Below are 16,750 nucleotides of genomic sequence, written 5' to 3' on the forward strand. Positions count from 1 at the left end.
AATGCCGCTTTTTCAATCAAGAAATTTTTGGTTGTGGATTCACTTCTTTATTACATCTTTAGCATCTCGTAGCTGATGATTATATAATAAAACTAACTCGTTTTCCTCACAGCTGTCATAGTTCCATTCAAAAACAAAAAAAGTATCATCGTCTTCGCGGCACAAAAATATATCGAGGAAAATTTCTGATTACGGGAGAATAAACATCGAAATCAAGAATTTTACGACCTAAATAACACGTCACGCTGACGAAAACAATCGAGATTTAAAGAAAATGCAATCGCAAACGCCTTAGCGACTTAATTTTTCAGCGGTCAAGGGCCGGGAAAACGTCCACATGCATAATAACTATTAAAAATTGAACGCCTTTTAAATTTACATAAATTCATTTGCAATTCTCCATTTTGTAAACTGTAATTTTGAACTTGGTGGTTGTCCAAATGTATTGGTAGTGTAATTTGGAAACGTTAGGCAATAGGTCTGTAATTGTTACTTAGTAAATAAACATTAAAGTAAATAATTTTTGCTCAATCAATGCTCAATAGTGATGAAGTAAACAATTGATTGAAATTTTACGTGTCTTATGTAAACGTTTAGGCAGAAAATACACCAATGCATAGGTTTATTGCGTATTTAGTTTTACTTAAAAAATAGTTAGACTTTACCAGGTATTGCAAACTGAGCGGAAAAACGAAAATGTATGATGACCACGACAGGCGAAGTGGTACTCCGATGCGTTTTATGCCTAAACAATCTGAGCAACCATGCTATGAGACCAACACTCTTGCCCCATCACAAAAACATTTTTTCGAAGCAAAAAGAAGGGGGGCGCGAAGTTTGTAAAATTTTTCAAAGGTGGGGGGGGGGGTGGCTCAAAAAGTTTAAAAACCACTGCTCTATAGCTTCATGAACATAACATGAAATTTATTTGTTTTTTTTTCCTGAAATCACACAGACTCAAATTGATCGTGCGAATGCTTATGCTCCAATTTATTGTTGTTGCATTGTGTAAACGAGATGACTAGTTGTGATTTAATTAGGATTTTCAATAGCAAACAGTCAAATCGTGCTCTAAAATTTACTCCAAGACGTCGGATGAATATTATACCTTCCGTGAATCTAAGGAAGGAATTAAGAGCTTAAAAATACGTCAATGGGGAAATATCAAAAATAGTTGGAAACCATTGTTCAAATAGAAATGTTTGTCTGCTTTATGTGGCAGAGTCATGACTTGACTGACTACGCTTGCACAGTTTGCAAAAACAGAGTCTTAGCAACGGAGAGCACTTTATTTTCCTTATTCACCAAATGTGTCTACAAGTATATATAACAACTTTCACCACATGGGTTGCAACTGCTGTATAAAATCACATCTTGAATGCCTAAAGGCTCAAAATACGGAATGTAACACTGAGTTAAAATCGGGGCACTTGCACGAAAAAATTTGTTGCCTTAATTAAAACGCAATTTTGTGATGATAGTCAATGTGTATTTTATGCCTCTTAGAGTTTGTAAACATAGGGACTTAAAAAATAGCGGCGATGTCAACATTTCTTCTACATCTTTGCCGGATTTTTCTTTGAAATAATGTAGTCAAAAATCACTCATGTTCGCTAAATTCGGCTCAGCATATACAGAAACTGCAGCTCGCGAAATTGCATCGTTTGGTAACAATAAAGACAGACATTATGTAACAGAAAGTGAACGACATAGAGAGGGAGATGAATTTATTGGTTTATATACACAGCATTCAAAATAGGAAACAATAAAACATTTATTGTAGATGCAATATGTCAAATATTTAATCTTATAAAGTTATTTTTTAACACAATTCTGTTAATTTTCGGGCCTCTTTTAGCAGATCGCCGCACTCTTTGGGAACCGCTGCCATAATGATATTTGATGACAAAGTTTTGTGCGAGTTGAATGTACTCGTTAAAACGAGTTTTATTTACAGTTTTATTTTTGGGACCGTATTTTGAAACTGCAATAACTATATTGTAGTTTCGATGCATTGTATGTGTTGAAGATTGAATTATTGCGGGCCTAATATGCTCCACAATTACGTCGCACAAGCTTTTTGATGGGTGCATAGTTATGGGATAAGTTTGAATGTTTGAATCGGTGGTTTCTCCGTGAACAAAACAACATGCTTGTCAAGTGTGATGACCTGTTCTCAATGTTAGGTAATGTAATTTAAAATTTTACAATCTGTTTAACCATGAATTAAAATCTCAATTTTCCACATCATTAGGAAACACACTTGAAATCAAAAGTGTGGAATAAAATATTTCCAAGTATTGTCAAAGCTGTGCTTTAGCTATTCTGAAAGGGTAAAATTGAATCTCAAAACTTGGACCACTCATCTCGACCAAGTGGGATAAAAAGAAGAGATTTTTTGCTAGTTTGGCCAAACACAAAAATATGTTATCCCGGCACATGTACTCCGTGATATAACCGAATGCAATATAGACTCTAGATTGTCAAATGTATAATAAAGAAAAAGATTTGCAGATAAAACTTTTTTAAATTTTATGGCCGATTGAAGACTAGTGTCAGTCATGAAAATATGGCAAAATGATTTATGAATTGATATTTATTTATTCAAGCTTTCGCGGGTTGCAAAAAAACTCGCCACGGGCCGCGGTTTGCCCGTTGTATACTAACGTCATTCAATAGTATACATACTCCACACCGGTCACGAGCTTGCTAGAAAATACATATGGTCACACTGTAATTTATTAATATTGGAATCATGTGTGCAAGATAACGCTAATTATCGCTATTGGTTAGATATGTTTACCTGCACATATTACCGAGTGGGTTAAATATTTGACGAGCCTAAATCTACTAAATCTTGCTTAAGTCATGGATTCTGATAATCTAGGGCAAATTTGCATAACGCCTGCCAAATTGTTGTTCAATATACTGATCGATTGAAAACTACCGTCATTCATTGACTACCTTCAGTCATTGCAGTCTGGCGAAATGAATTGTGAAATATTTTTTATCAATTGCGTTTATTTTTTTTCATTTATTTTCGCAGACGAAAAAAAATCGTTGCCCATTGTCGTACCAATGTCACTCGTATACTTAATACACACTAACTTGAGCTTGCCGGAATGATCCCTAAAAAATCCACATGTGATCAGAAATTCACGAAGACCAGTATAATCCAATGAGCTACTGAGTCGTGGGTTATATCTCAAACAAGAATCTTTTGGCCAATAAACATAATCAGTTTGTTCCTACGCTACAACATTTTGAATTAACTTGAATCGGATACTTTGATCAGAAATAGCGGAAAAGAAATTCAAGCAGAGTAAATGGATTGCATCTCAATCATTTATTGAAACCTATATATCAACAGGCGGTTTCCGGTCAAATTTCCAACTGTTGAGTGTTTTAACTACATCAATTGTTTCAAACTGTCTGTGTACAATGAAATTTATATACTTACGTGTATTGAAAATATATATCTATATGTAGGCATCAGACAATACCCCAGGTCGACAATTGGTGTTTCAAAGTTCTTGAAAGCTGAATTTTGGTGAGCAAATAATGAGTTCAATTGCATTCATGTCTAATGTCAATACGACTACAAATTTCGGGTTTGCCAGTTGTGCTGCCGTTACAAATTTCATCAACACGAAACTTGGTGGTTTTGTATCCGCGTCCACAGCACATTATGTTGCAATCGTGCATTCCAATGGTTCTCACATCGCATTCGCGTCCGACTGTTCCCAATATTCCTCTTTCGGCATTCCGTTCACAATAGTTTGGCGATGCTTGCAAGTATATAAGCTCGGAATCGGTTGGTTTTCTCATCAATCTTCTGGCGACTAGTTCACCATTTTTCAACTGTTCAACTTCGATCGCTCTGTCGTATGCCTTTTTCAATTCATCTGCTACAACACGAAAATCGCGAACTTGCTTCCAGCATGTTTTTAAATCACAAGAATCCTTTAAACCATGGCATACACAAATGGTTTGCGATGTCCTGACAACGGCCTGTTAAAGTAACCAGTATTTAGTTGACTAAAGATTCAATATTATTTTTATGAGTTGCTGAGTAAATGATATATACAAAAGAAACAATATTTGAGTGCGATTCATGCTTCTCCATTTTATTTAGAGACGATACTACTACTTACGCCGTGAAAAATAAAATGAAAATAATTCTACTATTTTGGACTCTATTGTTATAGTTGCATACTGCTGTGTTGAACCCTGCTCTTCGCCTAGGCTGGATGTGACAATAGGTGTAACATTTATCAATATATAAAATGACTGTGGCATATAAACATCGATTCAAATTATTCTTATCTTATTAGCTAATAATAATTGAGTTCTTCAAATAAAATCTTCTGAGAAGTAGTTAATAAAATGAATAACATCTAGTTCTTTTGAGTAATATACAAAAATATATTATATATACTATCAACCTTTTTTTCTGGCTAAATCAGTGAATATGCTGTTGTAAGACATCTAGTTGATATCAAAGTAGTTATCCCTCGTAGCTGATGAAAGCCACTGAATTTTATAAAACAACACCTTCCGCCAAACGACATTGTGTTAGTTATTCTATAATCCATATTATGTGAAATGAACATATCTAAGACAGTATGTGAGATCTAAGACAGACTGATACCAACCATTCTTCCGATGTTATTGTTGTGAATGTTCATTATTTGTCTCTTTCTTGATGATTTTTTTCGTTTCTGACTATTTATAAAATCCTTCAGCAACTCGCTGGCATGAGAGGCATAAGGACTATTCTCTCCCCAGTCCTAATAAATACCACATACATAATATTACGTTTTTATACATATCTGGCGAAATCGCTCCGGGAATTATTGAAGATATTAACATGTATAATATATTCTGTTTTGATTCATATATATAAATATATATATATAAAATAATTATATGTATATAGGCTCCATTCTCGACAGGGTAAGTTGGGTAATTTACGTAGTCACGATAATAATGTTTCATTATTGATGATACAACATTTCAAGAAAAAACTATAAATGTATTGCCCAAGTTCATAGTAGAATTATGAATATGAGCCAAGTCCCGACATTTTGCACCCGATGTTTCATACTTTTTTCCATTTTCTACATTCAAAGCAACTATCTTTAAAACGAATGGTCAAGCATTCTAAAATGACATTGTTTGTTTTAAGTCAGGATTGCAAGTAGAAGATATTAGGTTTTCCGCTTACACGAAGTTAAGAAGCGAAGGCGATACAATTTTTCTGCCTACAGTCAATGCTTGCATTAAAAATATATTAACAAAAAAAAACATACCAATACTGCACCCGAATAAACAAGCGGTTTTGGGCATCGACGCTTTGGTAGAAGACCTTGTTGACAAGCTCTTGCAATTGAATGTACAGCTCCAGCAGCTGTTATTGCACGAACAAACGCCATTTCTCTTGTGTCTGGAATAATTGTAGACTTCAAATTGAAGGCAGACATAATTCAAATACAATTTGGTAATCTACAATTTCCGGTCATGTTCAGTTAAATTTATTTATTTGAACTTTTCCCTAGCCATGATTACCTGGAGTCTACCACTCTACCACTTATACAGAATTCGATTCGTAAATATTTGCTACTCAGAGTAAGTTTGTATGACCTTGTGCGTGACGAAGCTGGTCTTGTGAGTGATAATCAAAGATTGTTGAGATTTCTTTAGAATTTTCTCGTAAATTTCCAATTAAATTGTATTTATTAAGATAGTTAAATAGTGTGATTGATTAGGACTATTGGGCACGGTAGTTCGACGCCCTATATATATATGGCTCTACTCGGGCATTAGAACGTAAATAAAGGCAATAAATTGACACCGACACTGTAGCATTCCATATCGATGTGCCCCGTGATATCTTCAGGGGAAGTTAGATTATCAGAATACTGAAAGTTTGACTAGTCAATTATTCCATATTAAATAATTGTTATCAAAGGATTCAGAGTGCCGGATGGTATAGGATCATATTATTCTAATACCAGAGGTTTGGCAATCAGATTTGATTAAAAAATGAAATTGAAATAGCCATAGGGAAGGAAACAAAAAATAAGAATTTTTTTTTTATAAATTAAGGAAAAGTTATATGAACACACCCAAATCTGTTAGTTTTCCAAACACTGAGCTATCGTTAAAAGTTGGACAATTCCATCTATGATTGCGAAACTGGTATTGACATTCCGATATTCCCTTTCTGGCCCCTTCACTGACAAAGATCATAAAACTGTCTTTTCGTTTGCACCACTTCTTTTGAAAATTAGTAAATCCGTTCATGCCATCACATATTGAATCGTTATTTTGAAGCGAGTTGTAGGGTCCATCTCGTGCAACAGACCTTATAAGAAAATGTACAAATGTTACAAACGCCTGTTACGCACTAATCACTAATTGCAGAGATACAATGGGACTAATTGCGTTTTTTGAAGTCGCAACCTCCGTCTGAAGTGTAATGAAGATCATTCAATCTTAAACAATTGTTACACTGTATTATCCATTAGGAAACATAATATTACTTACCACCATTGGCAATGTCCGCTTTCGCTCAAAATTAAAACAAAAAGAATAGCAGACAGTATAAGCCAACAACCTTCTCGAATAAATCCCATTTTAGTTCTGCAATTACCTTGCGAATAATAGGCCTGTTGAGAGCACAATAGAGATATTTACTTTAACTGTAGTGATATCCAGCAACAACCTATTTTATCTTCGGAAGCAAAAACTACTTAATCTGATTAATAAAAATTCATTTCCAAGACCAGATGGCGGAGCAAACTTAAATGGGCCACTCGAAGGTCATTAAGCGAAGAGATTAGAGTAAATTAGGAGCAATACAAATGTCAAATATACGCTAAGATGCGTGATATTACAAATAAAAAAATCCTCTAAACTTCTCATACGTTCTTATCCAACTGGCTATGCGATAGGAATTTGATTCCATGCCTCAATTGTTATTTAGCAACTGTTTTAACCCAAAGAATGCGTTCTTGCAAAGTGATTAAAAATTACAAAGGTGAAACGCTGTTCAGTTTGAATTAAGCTATTTAAAGCATCGCTCAATATTAGTGAAAAACACCTAATTCGAAAATTTGTGACGTATTCTCTTCAATTACATCCTCAATTAGAAAAGAATATCTCGTGAATATGAGCTGTTCAAAGAAAAACAGTTTTGCCTGAACATCATTTCAATCCTAAAGGATTACTATCTTGGGATAATTTCTAGTGCCTTTTCAAACAGAATTCAAGATCTAAAGTCGACTTTGCACATAATTCGCATTTTGCGAATTTTATTGATATTGCAATACGAGATGATAAATTTTCTCTCGAAAATTAATTTCAATCCGAAGATGTAGTACGTCAACAATATGCTTAGTTTAAAATGTTTGCTGTGTACAACAAGGTCCTGATCAGGAATGATAATCCGCTGAAACGCGAATCCCAAAGTGATCTAGACCGACCAAATTTCCGATTTTTTAAACAAAAAACATACAAATGTTTCAGAGATATAAAAACTGATAAAGAAGTGACCTACTATAGTAGTTCTAATCAACCGCTATGTAGCTATTGGCAACAATACTGTTACAACGTTTATGGCATATCAGTACAATTCATTCCGCATTTCATGCAACTTTTGTAGGTTGGTACCTCTTCGAGACGATTTCTCCTGTTCATCACTTAGCAGCTCATCTAATTTCGCATACATTGTCGTTTACCCAATTTAAAATCTAATGGAAATTAAGTTTTAGAAAACAACAAATAAAAAGATCCGGATGGTAGTGATTTCATCACGGTTAGAAGCAGGACAGAAAATATTTCCTCGCCAGTGAAATTGCCTTCCAAACTTTACAAACGTCACGGAGGAGGTGTTTCTGCCCACAATTCTTACGCGAGCTACGTCCACTCTAATATGCTTTGTTTGTTCAGAGGTAGTAAATACTAATGCTAAGGTGAAGGTCGGGGAAGAGCACAGCCAATGTGAAACAAATACCACCACAAAAATAATATTCTTATTCTCAGTAGTTTTTTTTTATAGAGTCAAAAAATACAGCACGAGAGAATTGAGCAAAAAAAATGCTGTAATCCGTACACACACAGCTGGACACTCTTTGATTTTCCTTCAAAAGTCGAAAACAATTTATTCTAAAAGATGAATTAGGCTTATTCAGCTTTGTCAACAGTAAAATCTAACAATAAAACCGCACATAGCCATCAAAAGCAATTAGTCTCAAAATCCCTGAAAATAAATAGCGACAACGAGCATCCAGAAAATATTATGCTTGTCTATTTGATTCACAAAAATATGAATCCCCGATAAAACGAGTATAACAGCATAGAGTATAACAAAAACGATAGTAAATGGGAAGATGTCAAAAAGAAATAACCGATCGTATTGTACGGTTGTAAACTGTAAGAGTTATATAATTCGACACGTAGTGGACATAGGAATCGTTTTGTTGTTGTTCTTGTTATTTGACACGTTTTTAAAAAATCTTCGATTACTGGACCAATTGCTTTGACATTTTCAGTGGTTGAAGATAAAATTTTTCTCCAGAAGGCTATTACTTTTATTTATTTCTAAATTTTCTATGAAATCTGATTATTCATTCAAAATTTTGCTGTTTTAAAATTTACTCATGGGAACACTGTTTTGAAACCTATTTCAAGCGGTTGCGGGATCAAGCCTGCAGCTACGGCTCCGTTACTGTAAGTTACCGTACCACAGCAAAATTGACTTATTCCTTACGCGATACGATAATGTTCTCAAGACGTGTTGATAGTCTAACCAAGAGTCTCAGAACCAGGGTAGACGTTAATATTCCAACAAGGAGTCCCTGATTCTAGTTGTTAGATTGTTGAAATTAGAAGCTCAAATGTTCCTCGATTTTGATTTCAGTTGAGATCATAAATAAATGACCTAGCGAGAACAGTATTTAGATCGTGGTAGGCACTTCGATGCATTGTAAAAAAAATCGACCTGTAAAAAAAATATATTATTTTTATGATTACGAGGGGATAAGTTACCTAATAATATACAAGAGCAAATATTAAGTGCCCAAGACCAAGCATGTGAAAATATTTTAGACATAATACATTTATTACTGCTCTGCGTTGGGAATTCGACAAACATAAGGTAATTTATCATAATTTTTTTACCTGTTCAGTTTTTTTCAATCGTTTATCAGTAGATTTGATGTTAAGTAATTCCTTTTTCATCACAATGATTGAAGAAGAGACTGAAGAAATGAGTGGCGACGACATGGATGATGGAAATATAATTAAGAGTATTATGTTTAAGGGAAAAGCGGTAGAGTTCATATTATTGGTTTCAAATTTGTATCTTGCGGTGGCATTCGGATTGCTCGGAAAAAAGGCTGACAAATAAAAAATATAAAAGAAAAGGGAAATATGAGCAATAAACCAAAACTGGTGATCCTTGGGAGTGCAAACTGTCTATGGAAATCACAGTTGCTTAATGTGGTTTAATACTACGATGAACAGAAGAGAGTAGCCACATCGAGTATTTATAAAGGTAATCTAATCTAAAGTATGTTCATTTTGACGTGTTATTCAAATGCAAGAGGTGGGAGTTGTTTGCAAGCAGAAAACTAATTAAATCCTTTTGGCTACCCTTTTAAATTTAATTCAAATCAATTCCCCTTGTTTTCCTTTGTATAGGTTTGCACTATGGAGAAATGATTATCGATATTATTTGGCAAGAGACTTCACCATGTTATCGTAATATAAAGTATTCATCAAACGACACACTACTGATATGAAACACACTGATAAGCAAGTATTTAATGCTTCTCAAACAACTTAATTAACTTTCGGAGTGAATCCTAAAAGTTATTCAAATAGAGATCCTATAAATACAATATATATATCGATTCGCGGACTTTAGTAACTGCACAAACAAATGCAAATGCTTTTGGTGCAGAAAACGGAATATTGCTTATTCAATTTCTACAGGAATGGGGGAAGCGTTGTGAAACGGTTAATACAATTCAAGATTGCTGGTTTTTAGTTGTATCCAGGTGATGCATGATCTTAGGCAGTGTCAATGAAACAAGAGGCTTAAATTGCTAATACAGCATATGGTCCAAAAATCTTGCATTCGAGTTGACTTTTATTGTTCTAACAGCGCTTGTAAATAAAGTAATACGCAAAAACTGAGTTTGAATATGAGTGACGTTATATGAATGAATAGACACACTTCCTGATAGCCTTAAAATTAGGGTATTGGAATCGTTCCTATCTAATATATATGTCAATCTCATCATCGGATAAGGACATGATGACGGCAACGCAATCAGGTTGCAGTATACAATAAATACAATAAAGTGGTTCATTAAGTCGATACCAAAGACACGCGAGTATGGGAGATTGAATAACGGTTGACAATGTCAAAAATAAATTGCTGTTAAAACTCTATTCAGGCTGATTTTCTGAATTCATTGTGCACGGGTGATTTTCAAAAAAAAAAATCGTTCACCATTTGACACTTAAGCTTCAATCATGACTTCTTAGAATTGTATTCTTGAGTTCTATTCGGCTAGAATACTCTTAAGATCACTTCCCCAATATTTTTTCCATATGCGACCTGACGCCTAAAATTATTTTTTTTTAAATTTGTTGTCGACTCCAAAAGATGTTATAGATCTCGACATCCTGTCTCCCAATTCATTTATACGCCAATATAAAGACATTTCAGCCATAAATTTATATTCCAATTGGTATGGTGGCCCATCGTTGTCACGTGTAAAATTTAAAAAAAAAATGAAAAAATAAAATGAAAAAGCAAAAATAAAAAAATAGTTGTGAAAAAACATAAAAATAATTGAAAAAAAAGAAATAAAAAAAAATTTAAATTAAAAAAAAAAATTGAAAAATAAAACAAACAAAAAAATTTAAAAAAAAATTGAAAAAAAAAAAAAAATTTGAAAAAAAAAATTGGATAAAAAGAAAATAAAAAGGTTGACAACGATGGTCCGCCTCGTGGCCCATCGTTGTCACGCGTTTTTATTTTTAGAAAATTTGATGCTGCTTGGGACCAACGTTGTCAGACTTAATCCTACACGCACAAATGTGTTTCCTGGGTTTCTAACTCACTACTGATTTTCATGACCAATATCCAATAAATTCAACATGAAAATGTTCTACAAATTCTCCATGCTACAAGTTCAACCACAAGCAATATATTTATAATAAGGATAAGAGAATATAGAATTGGATACGAAAATTTGTTTTTACGTGTAGAAGGTAATTTAATTGGAAAATGCTGCTTAACTGCTCAGACACTCGTGCGATGCCGGTACGGTATCGTCTGACCGTACCGGTACCCATGCAATCACTCGTGAAAGAATGGGAGATGATGAGTGATTGTATGGCTACCGGTACGGTCAGACGCAAAGCGACTATAACCGACTACCGGTATTTGGTAAGACGGTACGGTACCGGCATCGCGAGTGTCCAGACAACTGAGTAGTTAAGCAGCATTCTCCAAATTACCTTATACACGTAAAAACAAATTTTCCGAATTTTCGTATTCAATTCTATATTCTCTTATCATTATTATAAATATATTACTTCTTGTTGAACTTGTAGCATGGAGAATTTATAGAACATTTTCATATTGAATATTGCTCAAGAAAATCAGTAGTGAGTTTGAAACCCAGGGAACACATTTGTGCGCGTAGGATTATGCCTGACAACGTTGGTCCCAAGCAGAAGCAAATTTCCTAAAAATAAAAACGCGTGACAACGATGGGCCACGAGGCGGACCATCGTTGTCAACCTTTTTATTTTCTTTTTATTCAATTTTTCTTTTTTAATTTTTTTTTTTTCATTTTTTTTTTTTTTTCGTTTTAATTTATTTATTTTTTTTTTAATTTCAAATTTTTTTTTTCATTTTTTTTTTAATCATTTTTATGTTTTTTCACAAAAATTTTTTTATTATCGGTTTTTTATTTTATTTTTTATTTTTATTTTCAATTTTACGCGTGACAACGATGGGCCACCATACAATTGTATTGAAGAAGACAGTTTTTATTCTGGCGTGACCCAAACCACTATTATACAAATTATCTTTCACAACAGAAAGTTGAAAAAAAAATTTAAAAGTTTCAAAGTCATGAACATGTTTAATCTATATTATATACCATTATGCAGAATCACACACGTATGTTATTGTTCTTTAATTCAAAAGATACTTTTTTATTCAAAATGCCAAACCTTCAAACATTTATTGGATTTTATAGATATTTATCACCAACAACTTGACCAGTATATCACTCTTGTGACAATGACGATCTCAGAAAGATGTTGACGATAACATTGATACTATGTTCTGCTCAAATATATACATTCAATTATTCGGTATTGGGCTCTTTTGTGTATTGATATTGCATGCGATCGGTCAATTAATATATATCGAGAAAATGAAATCATTTTAAAACAAATATAGGTAAACGGAAAAGAACAAGATTTGTTGTAGTTGTATTTGTAACGGAAAAAATGATATTAGGTAGTACAATTTCTTACATTTTGTTATATATACTTGATGGAGTTGATTATTTACATACATGTCGCTGTTCCATGCGCACACATCTGAAGCATTTATTTTGAGTGTCACAATTACACAATTCGACAACTTCAAACATTTTTGCTTCGTAGCCATAACCGCAGCACAAATACTCACAGCTTCCGAACCCCGACCCTGTAGCATTGCATTCACGAGAACGAGTTCCGTAAAAGTTGTTTCGCGGTACACGATAGCAAAAATCTGGAGGACTATTGAAATATACAAGCTCGGTGTTCGATTTGAGATCAGTTTTGAGTTTGGTATTCAGATTCCCAGATGCGATTTCGTTTCGTGGAATCCAAAATTGACTTGCATTAAAATAGGCTTCTCTCAATACATTGCCAATTACTCGAAAATCTTCAACTTCTTCCCAGCAGAACGTTTTGTTGCATTTTTCCATCTTGTCCGGTACATCGATACATTTGCACTTTTTCGTGGACGTATTTACAACAGTCTGTCAACAACAGGCAGATAAATAGGATATGCTAATTCAACTGAAAAAAGCATAACAGCTGTTTTTCTAGATTTTGTAATAAAATATTCATGTACAGTACAATAGATTTTGAATTTCCATTTATAGAAATGACAGCAAATCAGAATAAAAACTAAAATATACATGTTTACATCACATACCATCCTCCCAACTTTGTTATTGTGATCGTCCATTACTAGTCGGCGATCCAGTCCTCGTCTGTGTCTTTTATTGTTAAGAAAATATTTCACTAACTCACTTGCGAATTTGCTGTACAGACCATCCTTAATGGAAATTAAGAATAAATTGTTTTATTATTATTTTAAAGCGATATTTATACCTAGTTATATCAAATTGATTCCCACATAAACCCGTTTGTAAATTAACATCAATCCATATTATTATGGATTATTTTTTATTTTTTATGGAAATTAACCCAAAAAAGCAAAATGTCGGAGGACATCATTTTTCCACGTACACGCCTCTTTTAATTGAATACTGATCCAAGACTAAATTTTTGTAAATAAAGAACATCGTTAGAGGAATAACTCAAATTTGTATTGAATATTTCTAGGAATTTCTTTTAATAGAAACTAATGAAATTTATATTTAGGCAATAAAAAGAGTTTAGTAGAGCAGTCTAGTAAGTACTGTAGATTGCTTGAAAGCAAGTTTTACGTAAATAAGAGTGCGCTGCTCAAATATATGGACACGACCACTAACGCGGAACCGCCACAAAATGCGCAGTTTTTAATTTTGATGACGCCATCGCACACTAAACGAATACCGTGGAGCCACAGGATTTTTTGAAATAAATATGAGTAACAGCCTTCTAGCAAAAAATGCAATCTTCAACCACTGAAATTTTCAAAGAAATTGGTCAAGTAGTTGAGGAAGAAAAAAAAAACGATTATTTTCACTACAACGATGCCAACAACAACTTTACAACAAAACGATCTGATTATCCATTTCGTGTCCAATAAAATTGATTGCTAAAAGACTCGTAAAAAAAGAATAATGATAAGAAAGTCATTTATAGTCACATTGTATGTTTGTAAATATATGTGATACTTATATCCTATAGCATGTTGTTTTGTCATTCATCGTGAAAGAGGGGGCGATAGAAAATTTCATAAACTAAATCCAATTAAACTTACATCGGGACAAGATTCGGGTGGAAGACTATTAGTTGCACAAGCTTGAGATATGGCATGTACTACGCCAGCCGCAGTTATAGCATGTGCAAATGCGCTCTCTCGAGATCCTGAAATGCAAATCATTTTGAATAGGAAATATAAGAACAAAAATATGAAATTGAAATATTTATTATATTTAAATTTGATTGGGTTTCAAATTCTAATTAGGTTTCCATTCGTTTTTTTTTATTGAATGTAACAGACTGCCTGAAAACGGTAATCACGGCACGCAACTCCTAATTCTGATGACGTCATAAATGAAAGTAATACCTTCTTAGCGACACAACAATCTTCAACTACTGAAAAGTTTCAAAGCAATTGGTTCAGTAGTTGAAGAAAAATGCAAAGAACCATTGAAATATACAAGTTTAGGGGTTTATTGAGCAGAAAACGACATAATACCAAAACGACCCATAAGAGTCCATTTAGTGGCCAATAATATTTACAAAAGTGGTAGTTATTATCTTGAAGTGAACCGCCACATAAAACTAAATAAATATTCATATATTTCACTAGATAATCACCGCTATATTTTAAAAATTTCCCGTAAAATATCCATTTCTTTTCTTCTGTTGAGCAATTCCATCGATCACCGCGAAACTGATATTTACATTCCGAGATTCCTTGTCTTGCTCCCTCGATTACAAACTTCATAAATGCTTTATTCTTCTTACACCATCTCGTTTGGTAACTGGTGAATCCTTCTACTTTTTGACAAATAGATCTATTTCTATGTACCATATTGCGAATGGAATCTTGTGCGACCGACCTGAAAGTTATTTTATAAAAAAAAAAACGTTTGTAAAGTAAGTTCTACTTACTATGTTCATAGATATATAGAATTTATCTTGCCGTTTGAATTATTTTATCTCAAGTAAGAAATATCAATCAACCCCACAGACCAGGGGTGGGCACGTTTTTTGGGGCCAGGGGCCAAAAATTTTGCCAACCTGGACTGGCGGGATGTAAACAGTTACATTTTATAAACAGAATTTTGTTTACAGTATTACAAAAGCAAAAATTAAAAACAATAAGCCTCGTTCTGAAGCTAATTTTAATTGCAATCTCAACCAATTCCTTGGGCTAACTTTTGGCATCAAAATTCGGTTACAGTTTGGTTGTGGTAGCATCAGGCGTGCCACATTGAATTACACAACAGGCCGGATTTGACCCGCGTGCCGTAGTTTGACCATGTCAGCTATAGACTGAAAATGAACTATTTGTTAACTTTTGTGGTACGAAATAATATTTTTTCATAGTTATGCAGGTGAAATTCGCATCAAATTTAGATGAATAGTCATCATATCTTTACATTATCGTATAAACTTTTTTCTCGAGCAGTAAGGTTGGAAGGCGAAGGTTTTTGTTTTGCCTCACCAATAGACCATAACAACTAATTACGTACAACGCAACAAGTTTAGTGCAATAGTTATTAAATTTATAGAAAGAAAAATCTTACCACCAACGGTCATGTACGTTTCTGCTCAAAACAATTGTGGATAGAAGTACAGGAATGAGAACAACACAAGCTGAATAGAAACTCGGCATTGTGCTCACATGAACAAATTTACTACCTTATTCAAATGTTAAATAGGAGGTAAATAATAAAGCTTATTTCGCTTCTAATTGCTTTAAGCATAAAACAATTGTGCGTTCTAAAAAAGAACAAAAAATTTAATATATACAGGTTTACATTTATCTAAACTGTTATTAATCGCGACAGAGTAAACCGGAGTAAATTTAACCGACCATAAAACTGACATGAGAACCGAGCACTATCAGTCGTGACAACGGCAACACAAGCGATTGTAAGAGCCTAAAACGACCTTGTTTCTAAAATAAAAATTAAGTAGTTGAATTAATATAAAACTTATCCCAAAGCAGGATCTACTTTATAAAAATTATTATTCTAGTCTACATACAACCTATTTTTCTACAGCAATACCGCAATCCCGCTTTTTTTTTAAATTTTATCATGTGTTCGACACCTGTGTCGCAATGTGGAATTGCGGTCTGTGTCGGACGAGTTTGCTAAGAATGATTTTATATTTGTCCCCAAAATGGCTGCCTAGTCATATTCTTGACAATTACACCAAAGCGTAAATATAAATTAAAGGCAAATAATAAAACCTTGTTTTAAATGTTCAATGTACAACACCTATTTACAAAATTGCCCAATTCGGCCTACAATTATATCCGCATTCCAATGTTGGCATTATTCAAGAGCTTCAATCAATTTGGAACGGAAATATTCAAATAATTAATCCGTATAATATATTCAAAAAAAAAATCATGCGGTGAATGAAGATTTAAAACACTTTTCCAAATTCCGAAATAGTTGCCAACAAATGCCTGCATTACTTCTAAAGCAAAAGACGAAAGTCATGTGGGAGTCGTGGGACTGCCAACAATTTTTATGAATTTTAATCAAACCACGAACGCCAAAAGAGTTTACTCGTGTCTGCAATTATA

General features: G+C 33.6%; 2 protein-coding genes across 2 annotated transcripts; both read right to left on the bottom strand.

Annotated features, from left to right (window-relative positions):
- Positions 1-1,712: 1,712 nt before the first annotated feature.
- On the bottom strand, positions 1,713-6,720 carry LOC120340200 (protein Wnt-5a-like). The gene is made up of 5 exons (XM_039408493.2): positions 6,550-6,720; positions 6,129-6,367; positions 5,313-5,446; positions 4,656-4,790; positions 1,713-4,011 (listed from the first exon to the last, which is right to left on the bottom strand). Exons 1-5 carry the CDS (start codon positions 6,636-6,638, stop codon positions 3,568-3,570), a joined length of 1,041 nt encoding a protein of 346 aa, XP_039264427.2. The 5' UTR covers positions 6,639-6,720; the 3' UTR covers positions 1,713-3,567.
- Positions 6,721-12,059: 5,339 nt separating this feature from the next.
- LOC120340202 (protein Wnt-5b-like) lies at positions 12,060-15,932 on the bottom strand. Its single transcript, XM_039408495.2, has 5 exons — positions 15,738-15,932; positions 14,803-15,047; positions 14,240-14,346; positions 13,244-13,366; positions 12,060-13,064 (listed from the first exon to the last, which is right to left on the bottom strand). Exons 1-5 carry the CDS (start codon positions 15,824-15,826, stop codon positions 12,600-12,602), a joined length of 1,029 nt encoding a protein of 342 aa, XP_039264429.2. The 5' UTR covers positions 15,827-15,932; the 3' UTR covers positions 12,060-12,599.
- Between the last annotated feature and the right edge of the window lie 818 nt (positions 15,933-16,750).

The sequence above is a fragment of the Styela clava genome, chromosome 9 (genome assembly GCF_964204865.1).
Source record: "Styela clava chromosome 9, kaStyClav1.hap1.2, whole genome shotgun sequence".
In the NCBI taxonomy this organism is placed as follows: domain Eukaryota; kingdom Metazoa; phylum Chordata; class Ascidiacea; order Stolidobranchia; family Styelidae; genus Styela; species Styela clava.

Bases quoted from the DNA above. Each gene is read 5' to 3' on its own strand.
- LOC120340202 (XM_039408495.2), bottom strand. From the start codon at position 15,826: ATGCCGAGTTTCTATTCAGCTTGTGTTGTTCTCATTCCTGTACTTCTA. The intron at 15,048-15,737 runs GTAAGATTTTTC...AATAACTTTCAG, and splicing joins AACGTACATGACCGTTGGTG to GTCGGTCGCACAAGATTCCA. The intron at 13,367-14,239 runs GTAAGTTTAATT...ATTTCCATTAAG, and splicing joins CACCCGAATCTTGTCCCGAT to GATGGTCTGTACAGCAAATT.
- LOC120340200 (XM_039408493.2), bottom strand. From the start codon at position 6,638: ATGGGATTTATTCGAGAAGGTTGTTGGCTTATACTGTCTGCTATTCTT. The intron at 6,368-6,549 runs GTAAGTAATATT...TTTTCTTATAAG, and splicing joins AGCGGACATTGCCAATGGTG to GTCTGTTGCACGAGATGGAC. The intron at 4,012-4,655 runs GTTGGTATCAGT...TTACTTTAACAG, and splicing joins ACAATAACATCGGAAGAATG to GCCGTTGTCAGGACATCGCA.